This window comes from Melopsittacus undulatus, chromosome 4, assembly GCF_012275295.1.
Source record: "Melopsittacus undulatus isolate bMelUnd1 chromosome 4, bMelUnd1.mat.Z, whole genome shotgun sequence".
Classification (NCBI taxonomy): Eukaryota; Metazoa; Chordata; class Aves; order Psittaciformes; family Psittaculidae; genus Melopsittacus; species Melopsittacus undulatus.
This window is the reverse complement of record NC_047530.1, coordinates 85,618,861-85,636,498: the sequence shown is the minus strand read 5'-3', so window position 1 is coordinate 85,636,498 and position 17,638 is coordinate 85,618,861. Positions and strand designations below refer to the sequence as shown.

Below are 17,638 nucleotides of genomic sequence, written 5' to 3'. Positions count from 1 at the left end.
TAGTTTAACAGTTCAACTGTTCCTGAACTTCAAAGAAATGGATGAGATTACTGACTGCATGTGCAACATAAGCATCACAATGTAACTTTTGTTATTGTAATTGTTTTTGTCTTTTGTATATACAGATGGTAGGACAAAGTAAAAAGTAGATGTTACCATTAGAAAGCAGAGGTGAAAGAAGTGATCCTAACAGGGTAAAAAGTACATGCTATGGGTCACATAAAATACTGTCATAGATGTTTCCTTCATGTCTCTGCCCAAGTTAATAAAACTGAAACTAGTTAAAGGTGTTCATGGTGTCCGTGCAAACCTATGCAGTGCTCCCTTCTGCCCTCTGTTCTACTGAAGTGTTGGGTGTACAAATAGCTTTTTGTGAACAGTTTCAACTTTCTTCCTCCGTTTTCTTGAGTAAAAATTCTAAAGCATATTTTGAGTTTGGTAGAAAAACTTTAGATGATTGTTCAAAAAGGTGTATTTAATGGATGAAAACTTCCTCCTCCTTCTGTGTGATGAAGAAGCAGGCAACATGGACCCATTCTGTCATGAAGTTACTTCTACAGACATGAAATGTTGACCTCCAACCCCCTTTTTTTTTAAACTCACTGAAAGCCAGTGTCTATTAGTTACCTGAAACAGTTTTTACAGAATGCGTCTGGTTACCAAAAGACAGCTTGAAAAAAAGAGATTGCATGTGTTCAAGGTTTTTCTTGTTCCAGAAGAGTGGTAACATGATTCTGCATATCTCTGCTCATCTTTCTACCTTTGCAGCATACCTTTTGTTGATTTGCTAGACAGCACGGAGTTGCCAGAAACTTGTGTTGATGATGCAGTAGGTCATCCAGTTGTTGGCTTGGCAACAGGAGATTCAGAAGAGGCTGTTAGTTGCTCCCATCCTGGCACAAAGGACACTGCTACTGAAAAAGCAGACTCTGATCGTAAGCAAACATACTGATTTTTTTCCTGTTATTATGACGTGTGGAGTCAAAGTTAAATGATCAGGTTGTTATGAGGTGGTTTCCTTACCTAAATCCAGAAGTGTTTGAGGAAACTCCCTTAGATTATAATGCGTAAGACAGTTTTGCCCATAACTGGGACAACAAAGTCAGTCAGCTTTCCCTGTTTCAACTGGAAGCAACTCATTTCCACAGGCAGACATACAAGGAAAAGTTGCAGTTCTTCAAGGGATTTGACTTCCGCCACAGATACAGTGAAGTGCAGCCGTGTGAGTGATTAGCTCTCGCTGCTTGTTCATTCTTTGTGAGGATGGTTGGGTTAATGAACTTGAGAGGTACAGAGTGTTGTGATTAGGTACGTAGAGTCTGTAGGCTTGGAAGTTGCACTGAAGGCTGAGCAAGTAGCTTTCCCTATCCCTGTAGTTTCTCCTACAGCTTTAAAACCATTGAATTAGTGTTCAGGAATAATGCAAGTTACAAGTCATGTAACTCCATCATGACATTAAGAAGTTGATATATTTTTTTTTCTTTTTCAGCATTTGAAGACACATTCCTAAAGCTGAAACAGCTGGAGACAGAGCACAGCAGCCCCGTGCTACCGGAGCGTCCCAATGTGAACATAAATGTGCAGGTACTTGGGCCTCCTTCCTCCTGGCTGCATCGCTGAGCTTTGTTCAGATCATTCTGAGAAGTCTTGCGCTTACTTTGGGCTCTTTGCAAGATTTTAAAGAGTATGAGTGAGTTATACTGGGGGATAGTAAAGAAAATACAAATGCTTTGTTATATATAAACTTGTGCGTGACAAGGCAGTGAGATAAAGATGGGGGCAGAGGTGCAAATGCGTGTGTGCAGGCTGCAGCTTGGTGGAATTTTCCAAATTCTATGGAAGTAAAGGGCATAAATGCTTGAAACATTCCTCAATAATCTGTACGTTACACAGCTCCATGATGTTCACCCTCTTTTTTGAGGAGGTTTGCTGCTTTCCTGGTTCTTTTTTCCTGCTAACTTTTTTCAGTTACCGTCTGGTAACCCTCCCAGCAGTTGTTCTGAAGATTTGTTTTGAGTCGAGCTTGGTGATCCATCCCTCCTGTTAAGTTTTTACCTGCTTTCTGAAGTAGGTGCTAGTGCTTTTTGTGTTTACTTAGAAAGGAGTGATGTGATTTGATTTAGTGCTCTTGTAAATCCTTTGGAGCAAGTCAGGCTGCATTTCCACAGGCAACTGAGCCAAAGTACTAGTTTCAGTGCCCTGAACAGGATGATGGCTCTTTTCTCCTTCAATCCTCCTTTGCAACAGCAGTGAACTTTTATAGGTTCACTGGTTATCAGACTACTGCACCTATGCAGGATGTTGGGGTTTTTAATGAGCTTTAAAAAAAATTGTAATTTAGATTTCCCTTACTCTGTTTCCTTCGTGTTAAAGCTTTAGGTGCTTCACTGCACTTTGAACAAGAGAAGAGAGTAAAACATCTGGCAGTGTTACCTCTGGGTGTACTACCCTACCTTGTAGGGAGGCCTGAGGATTATCAAAATCTTGGTGAAACAGCTATGATCTTTCCTGCTGCTTCAATAGTAAAATGAACCAGGTGCCAAGAGAGGTGTTTAGCAGTGTGTGTTTGGGCTAAACCCATTCCTGAATGTTTGTCCTCCCCTTTTGTGTAAGAGAAGGCTGCTGCATTGTGTGCTTGGTGCTGCAGGGAGTTTGGCTCATGTCCCCTTTAAAGGCTTGTCAGGGATGCCTTGTGCACTCTGCTAGGTGAGTGCATTACTAACAAGTCTCTTAAGAAGATTAGTCAGTAGCTTGTAGGTCCTGTTATGCCAAAACACTGCCTTCACATAAACTAAAGCAAATAAACCGTTTATTTCAGAATATTTTTGCCTGTTGAGCTCCATTTTAGTTCAGACAGAGGAGGAAAAGCATTTAATTGGTTAAATGGAGAGAGTGGAGCAGGTGTGTGTTAGTGTTTTTTAAATTGTGGCTGATATATAGTAAGCAAGATAAGATTCCTGTAAGGAGCTAATCTAATAAACAGCTGCCAATACAGTACAGTTGCAGTTACCCAGCTGCTGTCAGATGAGGTGCCAAGTAACTTTGGGTATTAGAGGTTACAGGTACTGGGGCAATAGTAACCTGATTAGAAATAAGGAACTTTTGCATAACTGAGAAATATGTGATGGGTCAATGGTATGCCAATATGATTCTTCTTTTGGGTAAACAAAACTTCAGCTTTCAAGAAGGAAGTTCATATCATGTTGTAAAAATATAAGAGTAGATAATCAGTGGTTTTCTTTGGGTAGAAAAGACTGAATAAATCTTTTCAGCCTATGATGTAGCATACTAAGATATCTCTTGAGAGTGTTTGTTTAAAAAGGTACACAAAGATTAGAGACTGTCTCTGTGTACTTTAAGTTCTGTATGCTTCAGATTGCAAAGACATGTAGGTTACAGTAATACCAAATGAGCACACCCAGTTATGATTAGAGATGAAAATTAATGGTTTGGAAGGGAGTCCCGAAAAGAGTGACCTAAGAATAACTGCTAAAACCACTTTTGTCCTGCTTTTGAGGGCTGCTTTAGAAAAACTATTTATTTCCACTTGTAGTGTTTGTTGCAAAATGTATCCATTGTTCCTCCTGCACCTCTGTTCTTAACCTCTTTGTAAAAGAGGTGTTTATGGGCATGTTCTTCTGACTGAACTGACTGGGATTGTAATATATCCACTAAAACCTTGCAATAAGCTTTGATCCTGGAGCTTGCTGCTACTTCAAATGAACAGAGTCTTAAAGTGTTCTCTCTGAAAGTATGTGATTACAGATTTCAGTATATCTTGTCTCCCTTAAGTTTTACGAGTGCATCAGATACCTGCTATGTAGAGACAGTTACAGTACATAAAAGATTTGGTAAAATGCATCATGGTAAAGCATTAGGTTTCAGTTATGAGAGGCAGCTGTATCCTGAATTTTGTAAGTGGCACTGTTAAATGCCAACAAACTGCTTATTTTACCTTTGTTAATTAAAAATAACTAAAACCTGTTTTCTGTCAGGGGTCAGAGATGGCATGACAATCATCTCTATTAATTCAATACTTGTAATCAATCAAACTGGATTGATTTCTCTGATAGGGAAATATTTATCTAGATATCCATGTTCTTTTAGGAAAAAAGAGAAATCTTTGTAGAATGAAAACTGGGAAGAGGGGATTGAATGGTTTCATTCTTCATCACTACTCCCTGCCAAATTCTGTTGGGATGGAAGAATGTGACTTTGTCCTTTCCCAGCTTTCACTAGGGCAGTGACCAGATCTGCCAAAAGAGATCTGCAAATAGCTCCTAAATACACACTCAGCTTTCATCAGCTGCTGAAGTGAAAGGAACAATAAAAAGCTCACCCTGTTCCCCCATGTGTGAAGTCTGCTCCAGAGTCAGGAATGCGAGGACATGTTTTCTTTTTCTGAATTTGGTGTGATCTGTAAACATGTGGAAATTGTTCCAAATTACTCTGTATTAGACTCCCATCTCCGTGCAGGAAGTGATTTTCAGTGGCACCAGGAATGTTGCTCAGAAACACAGAGGACTGGGATCGCACACCCCTGTCGCTGTCTTTAGTCTTTCTTTCCCTTCCCTTTTTACATTGCTGTGTAGCTCCGTATTTTGACAGAAGAATTAAGTACAAATATAGTTTGTCTGGTACATGGAAACAGTAACAGTTCATAATGAGCTAGAATATTGATGAACCCCAGCAGCTTTACTGGTGTACATGAACGACAGAACTGTCCTGTAAATGAGATATCTTGAGGTGTTGTCAGGTGCCAGATGCTTTCCCCTCTAGCTATATGTTCTTTCTATTAAAAAAAAACCCACAATACAGTAAAACACCAGTACTTTTTTTCAGTCACCAAATAGAAAGGATTGAGAAAAATGTGTCTTTAATATTGACGAAAATATTGAATAGAACTTACACTTGATTAAAATATTTCTTAATAGTACTAAACTTTTCCAAAAGTTGGGAATCTAATCATTAATAAACTAGAGCAACTTAATTAAACTGTTTGTTCAGGTGGGCAAAGATGAAAGGAAGTTAAACCACAACATGATGCTTTTAAAGCACCAGCGTAGTGGTGTGTTCTGTTAAAATATCAAGTTTACTGTATCAGTGGTACTAGAATAGCACCTTAGAAATTCTGTGCAGGGACTGTTGTATAAAGCATCTGCTTCAGTGGAGTCCAGTGTAAGGATTTAAGGGTTATCACGCTTGGGTACTGTGAGTGTACAGGTAATAATAATTCAGTTTCAATTCTTCCAGACTTTTGGCAATTTCAGCAGCTTCTCTAAAATAAAAATGCTTTAATTATTTTGTTTGTCTTCATGAATTATGTGAATGTGTGTCTCTGAATATCTGCTAGCAATAGTCACTAGCCACATTGGGTGTTGCTCCTCATACTTGTGTTGGTCATATCAGCACTTATGTTGACAGTGGCCTTGAGTATTTTGCAGAGTTCATTGCTGACTGAAGTCAGAATTTTAAAAGAGTTCTCCTCTAGAGTCTCATAAGTTCCTATTTGGATACCCTGAAAGGTAATACAGAGGGAGACGAGAAAAGGAAACATTTTCCCCTCTGTAAAGGCCAGATGGATACTTAGAAGTTTTCACTCCAGTAAATGAAAAAAAGCTAAAAGGGGATGGACAGGTATTCACCTCTCTAACTCCTCTCCTCTGCTCGCTCTCTGCAATGGGCTTCATTCCTTCTGGACACGCTGCAGTTGGTGCATGTGGGAATGCAGCAGGGGGTGCCTGCCCCAGGGGGGCGTTGCAGGAATGCAGCACTGGCCCCCAGGAAAGAGCCTGCCTTAGCCAGCTTCAGGGCATATGATGAGGAAAGTAGGACTCTGTCTCCCCCTGCTGAGCCGTATCATGAGAAGAAAGGTCACAAGATTTAGTTTTCGCTCAGCTGATTAACTTCTGTCGCTAATCAAATAGCAATTAGTAGATTGAATGCTTAATTAACGTTTTGTAATTAAGTAATGCAATTCACATAATGAAATACACTGTAGTGAAAGGCATCTCATTTTTAATTGTCTTCATTATATATCTGCCTGCTAGTTTGTTCTGATATCATCAGTGGTGGAAGAGGTAGTTAATAGCACACTAAACCACTCACCCTTGGTCATCGCTCTTAAAGTAAGTGCGGTTAAAGCTCTTCCCAAAATCTTTGCTCGCGAAGCCAAACCATCATCAAACTGTTGTTCTAATTTATAAGTGGATTTTAAGTTAAAAACCTTCCAACTTGCATTTCAGGATAAATTATCAATTTATAGTCAGGCTTTACTGATATGATAAAATATGATGGCTGCTGTATTGATTTATAGGTAAACTAGGCTGCAAAGTTAGACTCCAGTTCTCTCACACTGTATTTTTAGTACAGCACTTTACATCGTCACTTTTAAGCATTGTAATTTTTTTTTTTACTTTATGTTTTGCTGTGACTTTGCAACTGAGTTCCAAAATAAAGGAGGAAGTTGCTTTTTCATTTTGATATAAATCTGGTGACTCTCCCCTTACTCAGGGCATTGTTGTTATTTAGAGATGTTAATACGTTTCAGTCCAGAGTTTTCCATGGGGGAACTGCTTCTAATAAAGATTATTTTCCTGTCTAGGATGAAGTGGTGAAGTTGACAGATAAATGTCTTAACAATGCAATTGAGAGCCCAATTGTAGCAGCAACATGGCTTCCAGCAGATATCAAAAGTAATATCCTGAAGGCCCAGGCAGAAGCAGGGCACAAGGTAAATACTCATCTGATAAGGACTGTAATGTTTTCAGATGCTTTATTTCTCTTCAGTTGCCTGGTGGTGGAGAAGGTGCCTTGCAGATAAGGGTGCTCCAGGAGCCAAAGTCCAAGGCAGAGTAAAGAGAGCCTTTCAACCTTTCTTCACAATAATAGTGGTCCAGTTTTGGAACAGCGGTTGCCCAAGGAGGAACTTCCACCCTTGATGATAACTCCATCCTTGTGTAACTGGACAAGGCCCTGAACAAGTCCTGGGTTGAGTGGTTATTGAACCAGATAACTCCAAAGATTGCCTTCTAACCAAGAATATATTCTGTGATTCTGTTACTAGCACTTTGCTTCTAGCATGTCCAAGTAGATTCTGTAGCAATTAGTGGTATTTTATTTGGCTATATTGGTGGGTTATTTTTATTTCTACACGGAGGTTTTGGGATTGAATTGATGCTTTAAGTCCCTGAGCAGTAAAAGAACATAGTTTCATGATGGGAGGAAGGCACTCTGCTCTTCTGTGATTCTCTGCACCAACACAAGATGGAAACAGGTATCAGAAATATATCTTTGTTAATTTTTTTTCTTCTCAGGTCATAAGAGAAGACAGCTTGACAAGTGTCAAGAATTCCAATGTTCAGGATGCTGCTGCCAGGTACTGAGTAGATTTGGAAGAAATATGATTTAATTGCCCAAGTACAGCACTGAGAACCTGCAGTTCACTGTGGACTTTTGGTGGTTCAGTGATCATTGCATTTTACCTTGTGTAGTGTAGCTTTACCTGGTGAGTGTGAAGTGGTTTTAAAATTAAAACCAGCAAAATTTTATTATATACAAGGTAATCCAGATACTCTTTATTTGCCCATATTCTAACTTGATAAACGTCACTGTAACAGCAGCTTCAATCGCTATAGTTATTTCTAACCTGTGGACAACTTCAGTGTGGGGAGAGGGAATAAGACTGTTTACAGTAGCTGTTTTCTAGTGGGAGAACAAAATTGTGTGTAAAACTGACAGTTGATTTCCTGAGAATTACAGAATCTCCAATGATTGCTAGTTCCAGTTGGTGTTTCATACACTGAAAAAAAGTTAGAGTTACAACTTAAAAGATGAGCATGTGTCAGACCTCAAAGAGCACATGGGGATAGTGAACAAGACATACATCTAGCCATCTCAAAAATATACTGTAACTAGTGATTCATGAAGAGCCTCCCATGGAAGGCTCTACCTCTTTTGTTTTGGGGTTTTTTTGTTGTTTTGTGCCAGGAACATTATCCCATCAGGCAAAACACAGAATAGTCCCCCAACAACCAGTCCAGTATTTCAGGACCCGGGAGAGCTGCTGAAAGCAATCTCTGCCTCAAGCGCCTTTGTTCTGTAAGTGATTCAGGAGAAATGGGTTTCTGGGATAAGGGAACCATGTGGAAATTAGCATGAACTGGTCTGAAAATATGAGGAACAGTTGCTGAGCTTTTAGGCTACATCTGACTAAGCAGGTTGACAAATGCATCTTTAAGTAATGTTGCACCAGTTGATCAATACAAGGCAGGCCTCGGGGTGAGTATCCTAGCAAGCATTGAGTGAATCTCTCTCATCTTCTGAAAGGACTAAAATACCTGACATACTGCTACTCTGGCTCTAAAGAAGAAGATAAGAGCATGGCAGGGAAAGCTTCAGGCGAATTAGGAACAAGGCCTGAAGAAACTCCTTTGAGATAGAAGATGCTGATAACTGTTGGGTCTATACTCAGCTGTAGCTGAAACCATGAAAGAGAGCTGTAATCTACAAAGATAGTTGAAAGGCATTCTCTTCAGCATGCTTACAAGTATCAGTCTTTCCTCTGCCACACATAGAATTGGTGTCCAGTTTTTGGGTTGAGCTATCAGGGAGGAGCAGCACTGTTTCTTGCTATCCAGGCAGTGTGCTGATAAGAATGTTTTCTCCTTTCAGTAGTGCACTGAATGAGGACAATGCTGCCTCTAACTATGAGGACCTGCTGACTCCAGCTAATCTGGCTCCACCTGAGGAGGCTGCTGTTTCAAAGGTATCACCACCTGTCAGCCTGGAAGGTTTCTGTGTGTCACGTTCTGAGCTTTTGATGCCTCCAGGCAAGCACAGCAAACCTTGCTGCATGCCTCTCATAACTCAATGAATACCAGTCTTGGTAGATGCCAGAGTGCTTTCTGAAGCTGGCAGGGTCACTGTATAGATCTCTCCAAAGGCCATTTCTGAATGTTCTTCCAGGTTTTTTGCCTGAAACTTCTTTTTCTAAACCAATTGTTTTCCTCACATGTGTGGGGAGCCGTTTATACCCCAGTGATTTGATGCTTGACATTGTTTACAGTATGTTGATGAGAATAAGTAAAATAAAAAGGCTGTTGAAAAAGATTATACATACAAATTTGAGAGAACAGAGCTGATAAACCATGGCGTTCATTAAGGACATAACATTAAGTTTCTTAACATAACTTGGGAAGCCACTGGAGTATTCAGCAGACCTGTCTGGTTACTAATGGGAATTCAATTCAAAACTGATTTATTCCATAGAGCACTCCAGATGACCATGACGTTTCCTTAACATCACTGACAGAGAATCTAATTGACTTTACAGAAGCCACACCTCGGGTAAATGTATTTCAAAATCAGACTTATTCCTTTAAATGTACAGTGGGTTTACTCATGAACTCTTCTCTGGCTCTGGTATCTATCAACCAGGCTTGGATCTGCTGGAGTAGAGTGAAGTGGTGATTGACCTGGATCACTGCATATATGCTGCCCAGCTTGAAGAGTGGCTGGTGTAGGGTTGTGAACACTGCATGTTTGTAATGGAAGTGAAGGAACCTGAAGAGTTAATTTGTATCTGTGCCGCAAGAGCCTGTGGTATTTAGTATAGCTGTGACTGCCAGCCTGCTTCTCAGGCTTCTGGGTATATATAATACTTGAGAAATTATATATAAATGTGCATACACACAGAGAGACATATGTATGTGTGTGTATATATATAAAATGAATACTTGAAAAATAAATTTTAATACAAAACAACCCTTTTATATAGGTAAAGAAATACCTTATAATCTGTGCTGGCAAAAAAAAAAATGTTACTGTGTGCACCAAAAAAACAAGGAGTAGGACATTTGAACTGTTCACAGAAATGTGCTCTCGGTAAATGTTGTTCACAAAGCAGGAAAAGCTAATGGGTTCAGTTGCCTTTGGAAGGGAGTACTATGCTGAAACTGCTCCCAGTGAGTTTCTGTGAGTGAGTGGGTGTTAGCGGTATGCTCTGTGGGTGCCATTTACCTTCTGGTACAAAGTCACATCTGCAGCTCATCACTAGCATGGTTCAAAGATTAGCAATAGACAACTACTGGAGATGGATGTGGGGGAGAGGATTGCTTTGGGAGGCAGTGTTCTAGAATGTTCCCAGCTACTTCCAACCTTTCCTTATGAGCATTTGTTTGTTTTTTGTAGGTGTCCTCCCAGCCCATGATAACACCGAGGTGGATAGTGCCAGTGAGTTATTTGACCAATCCTTAACAAGTAAAATAGTAAAATATTATAATTTTTAATAATTGGATAGCCCACAAAATAAAATACTAGACCAGAAATAAATTCAGCTGGAGTAAATGAAACAACACATATATTCTGTTAATATATAAACTTTGGGATGTTGGTTGATGAGAAGCTCAACATGACACAGCAATGTGCATTTGCAGTCCAGAAGCCAAACATATCCTGGGCTGTATTAAAAGAAGCGTGGCCAGCAGGTTAAAGGAGGGGGATTCTCCCCCTCCACTCTGCTCTTGTGAGACCCCATTTGCAGTACTGTACTCAGCTCTGGGGTCCCAACATAAGAAGGATGTGAATCTGTTGGAATGAGGCCCGAGGAGGGCCACAAACATGATCAGAGGGCTGGAGCACTTCTGCTGTGGAGACAGGCTGAGAGAGCTGGGTTTGTTCTACCTGGAGAAGAGAAGGCTCCTGGGAGACCGTAGAGCAGCCTTCCAGTGTGTGAAGGGGGCCAACAAGGAAGATGGAGAGGGATTTTTCACAAGAACAGGGGGGACTGACTTTAAACTGAAAGAGAAGAGATTCAGATTAGATACAAGGAAGAAGTTCTTCACTGGGAGAGTGGTGAGGCACTGTAACAGGTTGCCCAGAGAAGCTGTGGCTGCCCCATCCCTGGTAGTGTTGAAGGCCAGGTTGGATGGGGCTTAGAGCAACCTGATTTAGTGGAAGACATCCCTGCCCATGGCAGGGAGCCTAAAGGTCCATCCAACACAAACCAGTCTATGATTAGCTTGTCTTGTCCTGGCAGGCTTTTATTTCAGTTTTCTGTTTCGTTCTCCCCAATTCAGACGGGACTTATTCCCAATGGGCCTTTGGGAAATGATGTTGCCTTAGCTATGAAGGCAGTGAAAGGCAGCATGGAGACCCTGTTGTCATCAGCTGGATTGCCACCACCCCAGCAGACATCTGAAGACCTTGCAAGGTAAGGTGTTCTCAGCACTCGCTTCAGAAGTCTGTATGGGGTAGAAAGGAAGTTTGTGCTCTTACTACTTCCATTTAAACAGTTATAGTGGTCATTTATACAGAGTACGTTGTTTTGCTGTGCTTACAAGCTACAGTTGTCTTGCTTTATAGCATTTGAAAGAAATAGAGCAGCTGATGTGTGTATATTGTTGTATATCATTGAAGCATAAGGAAACTTTTTGAAATTCAGGTAAGTAAAAGAGCACAGCATACAAATTTAGCTGGAGTTTGAGGTAAGCCTGTGTCATTGTAAGAGCTATAAAATTGATTCTTTTTAGTTATCATTTCAGTTTGTTTCATTACCCACTAACATGTTTTAGTTCTGGACTAAAATGATGGCACAAGTGAATTTTCAGAGAAATGTCATTACAGTGTTCCAATACTTGTCAGGATTGGCAGGGTTGATGGGTGGCAGGGGGATTGATCTCATTAAATTACAAGGGGAACAGCTATTAATGCTTTTTGCAACAATACTCCTCTTTAATCAGTCATGACAGAGGAGTGTATTTACTGGACCTCTTTTATGTTTTTTCCGCCTTTTAGCCCAGTTTCTGAGGATACTGCAATAAGAACAAAGTGTTTACTTACCACAGAACTCTAGAAGGAGGAGTTTCTGCACCTTCCCACCTTGTAAAAACTCAAATCTTCTAACACATCTCCAAGGTATCCTTCAAGAAGACTTGCTTGAGTTCTTGCTGAACAGAAGTCAAACAGCCTGCTGGTTTGCTGGGATCCAGGAAGAGACTTACACATTTATTGCAGTCTAACTGGAATTACAGTCAAAATCGGGATGTAAAACCAATTCACATTTGATCTCCCTGCGGAAAAGTGAAGTACCACACTGGAACTAGTTCTGAACATGAGGAACAGAATCTAGTTGTGTTCCACTCAGGCTAGGTTTAGTCTTACTTACCATGTGCTGCCTCTCAGGTGTTAATGCGAAGCGTTCACTGTGATGTTAGTGGTGTAGTGTGTGAGCACAGTGTAGAAGTGTGAGTGCATATCCCTGATCTCTCTAGATTAACAATGGAAAGATTAGAAGGACTTGTAGGGCCACCTCGTGGCCATGCTGTGTACACAGTATGCTCACAGTACTGATGATTGCTTCATACAGCCAAGGACATTTTCTTCTGTGTGATTATACACTGTTTTTCCTTTGTTTTACCAACACATACTCTCCTTTTTGGCCTTAAACCCCTTAATAATCTTTGCACCTCTTTTTGCAGTACCTGGAAAGGATGAAAATCTAGTCCATCCATGACCAACTGTGCTGACTGGATTTGAGCTGCAATTTGCAACCAGGAAAGTTAACCTGCCAAACAACTTTTAGCATTAGCAGGTTACAGCAGAGGTCCCACATTTTGACACTGATTATTTCATTTCCTGTATGACTCAAATGCACATATTCTAGGCTAGAGGTATGTCTGTTTTAAATGCTGAAGCAGTGAAGGTATGAGTACAGCTTACTTCAGGAACTGGTTATTGGTTAGTTTTGTTGTCATATAGGACTAGGAAAGAAAATAATTTTCTTGTTTCTATTAATACTGTTTCTGGATGTTTCCAGATGCTGTGCTTTGGGAATGCTTTTATCAGGTATGCTAGCAGTGTGCAGGTACAACTAGATCAGTTCTTAACACCACCATGAATCCTGTTCCGAGTGTTATCTAGTAGTTGTATGTGGAACAAAGTATAGAAGGAATAAGGTGAAAACAGGAAAAAAAGATTAAAAGCTCCTGTAAGCAGTTCAGTCTGTTGCAGAACAAAAGTAGGAGCACTTGCTTGGTGAAGGCCTTTTGGTGCTCAAATGAAGTACGGGATAAAACATGTACAGATTGAAGAGATCATTTTAATCCTGGGTAGCAAGATCTCCTCATGGCTATGGAGAGGTAAGCATGTGAGCTCTGGGGATACAGCCTGTCAAAAAAGTCAATGCAGAATCAGAGGGAGGAGAAATACAGAAGTGCAATGGTAAAAGTCCACATCTGCTAACAGGGGAGAACATAGGTGAAACTGGGATCTTTCTTAGGAATAGGTTTGTACATAGCACTGAGGCTAAAGGTTATTTTCTGCACAGTGCTGCTGTTTATAAATACTTATATACATGTAGTTTTTTAAAACAATTTTAAATGTTGGTTGTGGAACCTGTATGCACAGCTTCACCTCTGCACACTGGTTACATGCATGTGTCTCAGCATAGACACAGATGTGGACCAAATCACTGTGGGCTGTGCAGGTCAGCTGGTGCCTGGCTGGGCTGCTTCTTTCAGACTGGGGTGTTCTTACTGCTGCTCTTGTGCTCTTGTTTGCAAAATGTTGAATGAGAGTATTAAGGAAGAAGCCACATGCTATTTATGTGGCCCACTGCCACTCCTCAAAACCCCTGAGGCCTTAATAGAGAAACACAGATACTGTGGGAGCTCTTGGGAGTACCATGCCAGAGTGATTCTCTGCAAACTATTATTTGCAGCCGTTGCTTCAAGAACTGGGATTCAAGACTGGGGGTAGGCTCTTCAGCCCCTCTCCAGCCAGCACGTAAAGCTCTGCATGGGTGGGCTGCCTGCTCCCTGCACCACCAGCCAGAGCAGAGCTCCTGTTCTCAATGGAGTTCTTGTGCACCCACCACTCAGCTCTGCCGGCATTACTTCCAGCTGAGTATTGGATTCTTTTTATAATTTTAAGTCTGAGCCTTATTGCACATTAAAATGTAGAAGTTTCCCAATTCAAATATCAAATGTCTTAGTCTGGATTAAAAACACAATTGCCAGCAAAATTCCTGCAGGAAAAGGGAAGCTATGGCTGCGACAGCATGCTTCCTGCACAAAGCCAGGACTGTGTGGGGAAACTTGGCACATGCTGTTGATCTGTTTGCTCAGCAGCTGAGCTGGCGTTCGCCAGCTACATGTGTTGGTTTTGTAAATAGACAGAATGCAGCAGCGTTTTCTTTAAGGCATGTTTGATATTTGACTCTTCCCATTGGGTTCAGGAGCTCTGTGAACTGTTTGTTAGCTTGAATTGCTCCCAAAAGTAGAATAGCAGAAGCTTACAGCTTCACAGCACTGCATGCTGAACACCATCCTTGGACTCCCCCTGAGCAGCCCCATACAGCAGAGAACAAGTAAATAACATGTATGGTGAGTGTGTCCCCCTAAAATGTAAATGTTTCCAAGCAGTGAGATGGTGAGATGATGTTGATTGGAGGGGAATTTATTTACACACGTATGCACACACATAGAAACTTCAAAAGGTGGAGGTTTTCCTAAATTTTCAGAGGACTGGTACTTGAAACTTTATTTAAAAATTCAAAATTTTCAGCTGTTAAATTGGGGACTTGCCATTTCTAGTAGATTTGGGGGTGCAAACACAGTTCTTTCCAGTGATATCTGATAGGTGTAAGAAATATTCTGTTTAACTCAGTATAGTTTATTTCACTAGTCCAAATCATGGCTTACATAGGGAGCCTGGTGAGACTGAGGCACCACAGCTGGGTGATCTGAACACCCTGTGCTTTGGCATCACTGTTTTGCTTTAAAACTACAGTGTTGTGTGCTGACTGGCCACCAGGTAGCGTAGTGTTGTAACTCTTGTCAGACACAAACAGGTATAGTAGTTCCTACACTTAGTGCTAGTAATTGTTAATGAATGCCTGTCTACTACTAAGGAAAAGGGATTCTCTCTCACCATTGCTCTGCTACTGATGGATTGGCTGTAAGGTCCAATCATGTAAAATTTATTTTTGGAATGTGTTTAGAGAGGTTTCTAAATAAAACTCATGTGTGAATCTGGTGTTGGATGTTGGCAGGACTGCCAACCTCTTCAGAGCTGGAAGAGTTGACAGGAGTGAGTGAACGTGTGTTCTGTTGGGGGCATTTGGGAAAAGCCAGTTTCCTGGTAGAAAAAAAAAATCTTTTTTTTTTTCCCAACAAAGTTATCCCCTGCTGACTTACTAACACATGTCCCAGCCTGTCCCCATTCACTGGCCTTGCACCCTTTTGCTGTGTGCACATGAGGTACTCATCACAGACAGATGCTTTTTATAACTCTATGATTAAAATAGAAATTAAAAACACAAGTGACTGGATCCAAAGTAATTGTAATCCAGCCATGCTCCATAAGTGATTGGAGTAAAAGGTTTTCTAGAAACCTTAACATTTACAATAACAGAAACACCCTTGTCCCTATCTCAAACTGCTGCATCTTGGGGAGGTGCTGATCCTAGAACTGTGTTTCAGGCTCACCTGCTCAGTCCGACAGGCAGAGACCAGAGCATCTGCACATGCTGGCTGTGTGGTGATGGTCTGAAGAGCTGGTGGAACAGGTATTGAAGGATGGGAGTTCAGGCCCTCTTACACTTGAATTAAGGGAATCTTCTTCAGCAGTAACAGGGCTTAAAATTAGGTGAGTTGAATGACATAAAATGACTACTTACCTGGTAATTGGTCATGGTTCATGAATTAGCTTGAATGTATTTGATTTTAAACTTAAATTCCATGTACACTTTGTCAAAGGCAGCTGTGTAAAAGCTATTTGTTGGACAATTTTTTGGATGCAACTTTGACAAGAAAATTTGCAGCACCATTAGAGGAGCTCAGGCAAACAGTCCAGTTACATTTGGGTCTCTCCACAAACTGTTCTCAGCCCTTGCCTGTTAACCTGTTGTCTGCACCTTCCTCATTCTCATTTCTTGAAGCAAAGATGTCCTGTTAAGGTCAGCGTGTCCTTCACCAACAGCATTGGGTATATTTTTCACATGGTGAACATATTCTGGTACAACCCAGAACTTCTCCAGGTTAAGTATTAGCAGCTCTGTTGCACAGCCAGCTAGCATTTGAAGCTCTATGGGCACAGAGAGTGTTAATCTAGAAGGTTGTAGTGTGTGTATAGATAGCTTTTAGACATGGTAATGTCACAGCTTTCAAATGCAGCTGGACAATCATTACTTTTATACCAAAAAAAAAACCCCAAATCACGCTAGTGGCCTTTCAGTGGTGCAGGTGTAATCCCCATGTGTTTGGCTGAGTGTCAGCATCATGGACATGTTGGCCTTTGCTGCCAGGCCCAACTGGAGACAGCGCAGGTGTGATTTCATTCAGGGTGCTCAGGAGGGAGACCCACAGGCTGCTGCAGCCAGGATCCATTGCTCAGCATCGTGTGGGGTTGTGCACACAAGGAGTGGGTACTACCCCTGCGCTGAAGTCAGAGCCTATGCAGCAGGGAGCTGTGAGATTCTCCTACAAAGTTCACTCCTTGTTACTGTTTGGTTTGAGCACTCTGCTTCATAAACACCCACCCCCATAACTGGACAAGCTATTTTTGAAGTATGTAAGACTGTTTTTTTAGCTAGACTTTTTTTTGTTAAAACCACACTAACTGCTGTGTTTTTACCTTTTATATGTAAAGCTTGGCAATAGCTCTCAATGTATAATTTATTTGTTCAGGTTTTTTTTTATAAAACAAAGTGTACCCTCTTGCTTCTGTTTCACAATGGTAGTGATACATGAACTACTTTAGGCACTGCACTAAGATCTGTATTGAAACTGTTCATGGGAACAAGAAACTGTGATCTGTAGTCCACTCTACCCAGTCTTTAAATGTTTCTACTGTAGTTTTGTCTCAAATATACAACATCAGTGCAAAAGTCTCACAGAGTCATCTTTAAGCACCACTGTGTTATGCTGCTATGACAGTAAAGGACAGGTGGGTCAGCTGTGACTGGTGACACAAGCTGTGTGTGTGACATCTAAGGTAAAGGTGTGTGGCAGTCATGTGCTGAGCATTCACCAAGGGGCCTCTCTGTCTGTGTATTAACTCTGTGCAGGACTGCATTTTGTGTGTGTGCTCAGGTTGCTTGGCAGCCTCTAATGTAAGAGAAGGGTACCTGGCTTGGAGAGAGATCTGTAAATTTATTGAGAGATCTCTAAACTTACTGGGATGTCAGAACTGCCAGCTGTGTGTTTACAGACTTAACTTGTTGTCAATTAAAGCATAACTTGAGATGGCATCTAAACTTACAGATAGATGCTAAAGAAACCTTTAAATGTTGTGATTCCAGAAGACCTGAGATCATGTAGCAGTACTGTCAGGTGTTCAGTGGTTTTGAAAGTCAAAGCACTGAGGTGTGTGCCCAGAAAGGAGGCTTGAACTTCCAAGTGCAGTTCCACAATATGCAGACAGCAGTGCATGCCAGCTAGCTCAGCAATCTTGCTTTTATTTCCAATAAGGGATGGTTTTATGGTTTGAGGTACAGTAGTGCTAATGACTGTTTAAAGGAAACTATCTATTTCCAAACTCTGACTGTGGTGAAATGCTTAGGAAAGCAGCAAAGGGCAACCAAACCATTTAGTCATCTCCATTCCTCAACAGTTAATAAATTTGGTAAAGTACCGAA

At 41.0% G+C, this 17,638-nt stretch overlaps 1 protein-coding gene across 1 annotated transcript in view; it reads left to right on the top strand.

Annotated features, from left to right (window-relative positions):
* The window catches only part of EPB41L5 (erythrocyte membrane protein band 4.1 like 5), a 59,459-nt gene extending 42,497 nt beyond the window's left edge, over positions 1-16,962 (top strand). Inside the window, exons 18-27 of the mRNA XM_031053299.2 lie at positions 126-138; positions 769-935; positions 1,490-1,584; positions 6,605-6,733; positions 7,317-7,378; positions 8,674-8,767; positions 9,271-9,348; positions 10,192-10,233; positions 11,079-11,212; positions 11,797-16,962. Coding sequence (XP_030909159.2) covers positions 126-138; positions 769-935; positions 1,490-1,584; positions 6,605-6,733; positions 7,317-7,378; positions 8,674-8,767; positions 9,271-9,348; positions 10,192-10,233; positions 11,079-11,212; positions 11,797-11,854 — 872 coding nt within the window. The 3' untranslated portion in view covers positions 11,855-16,962. The remainder of the gene's footprint in view (positions 1-125; positions 139-768; positions 936-1,489; positions 1,585-6,604; positions 6,734-7,316; positions 7,379-8,673; positions 8,768-9,270; positions 9,349-10,191; positions 10,234-11,078; positions 11,213-11,796) is intronic.
* Positions 16,963-17,638: the final 676 nt, after the last annotated feature.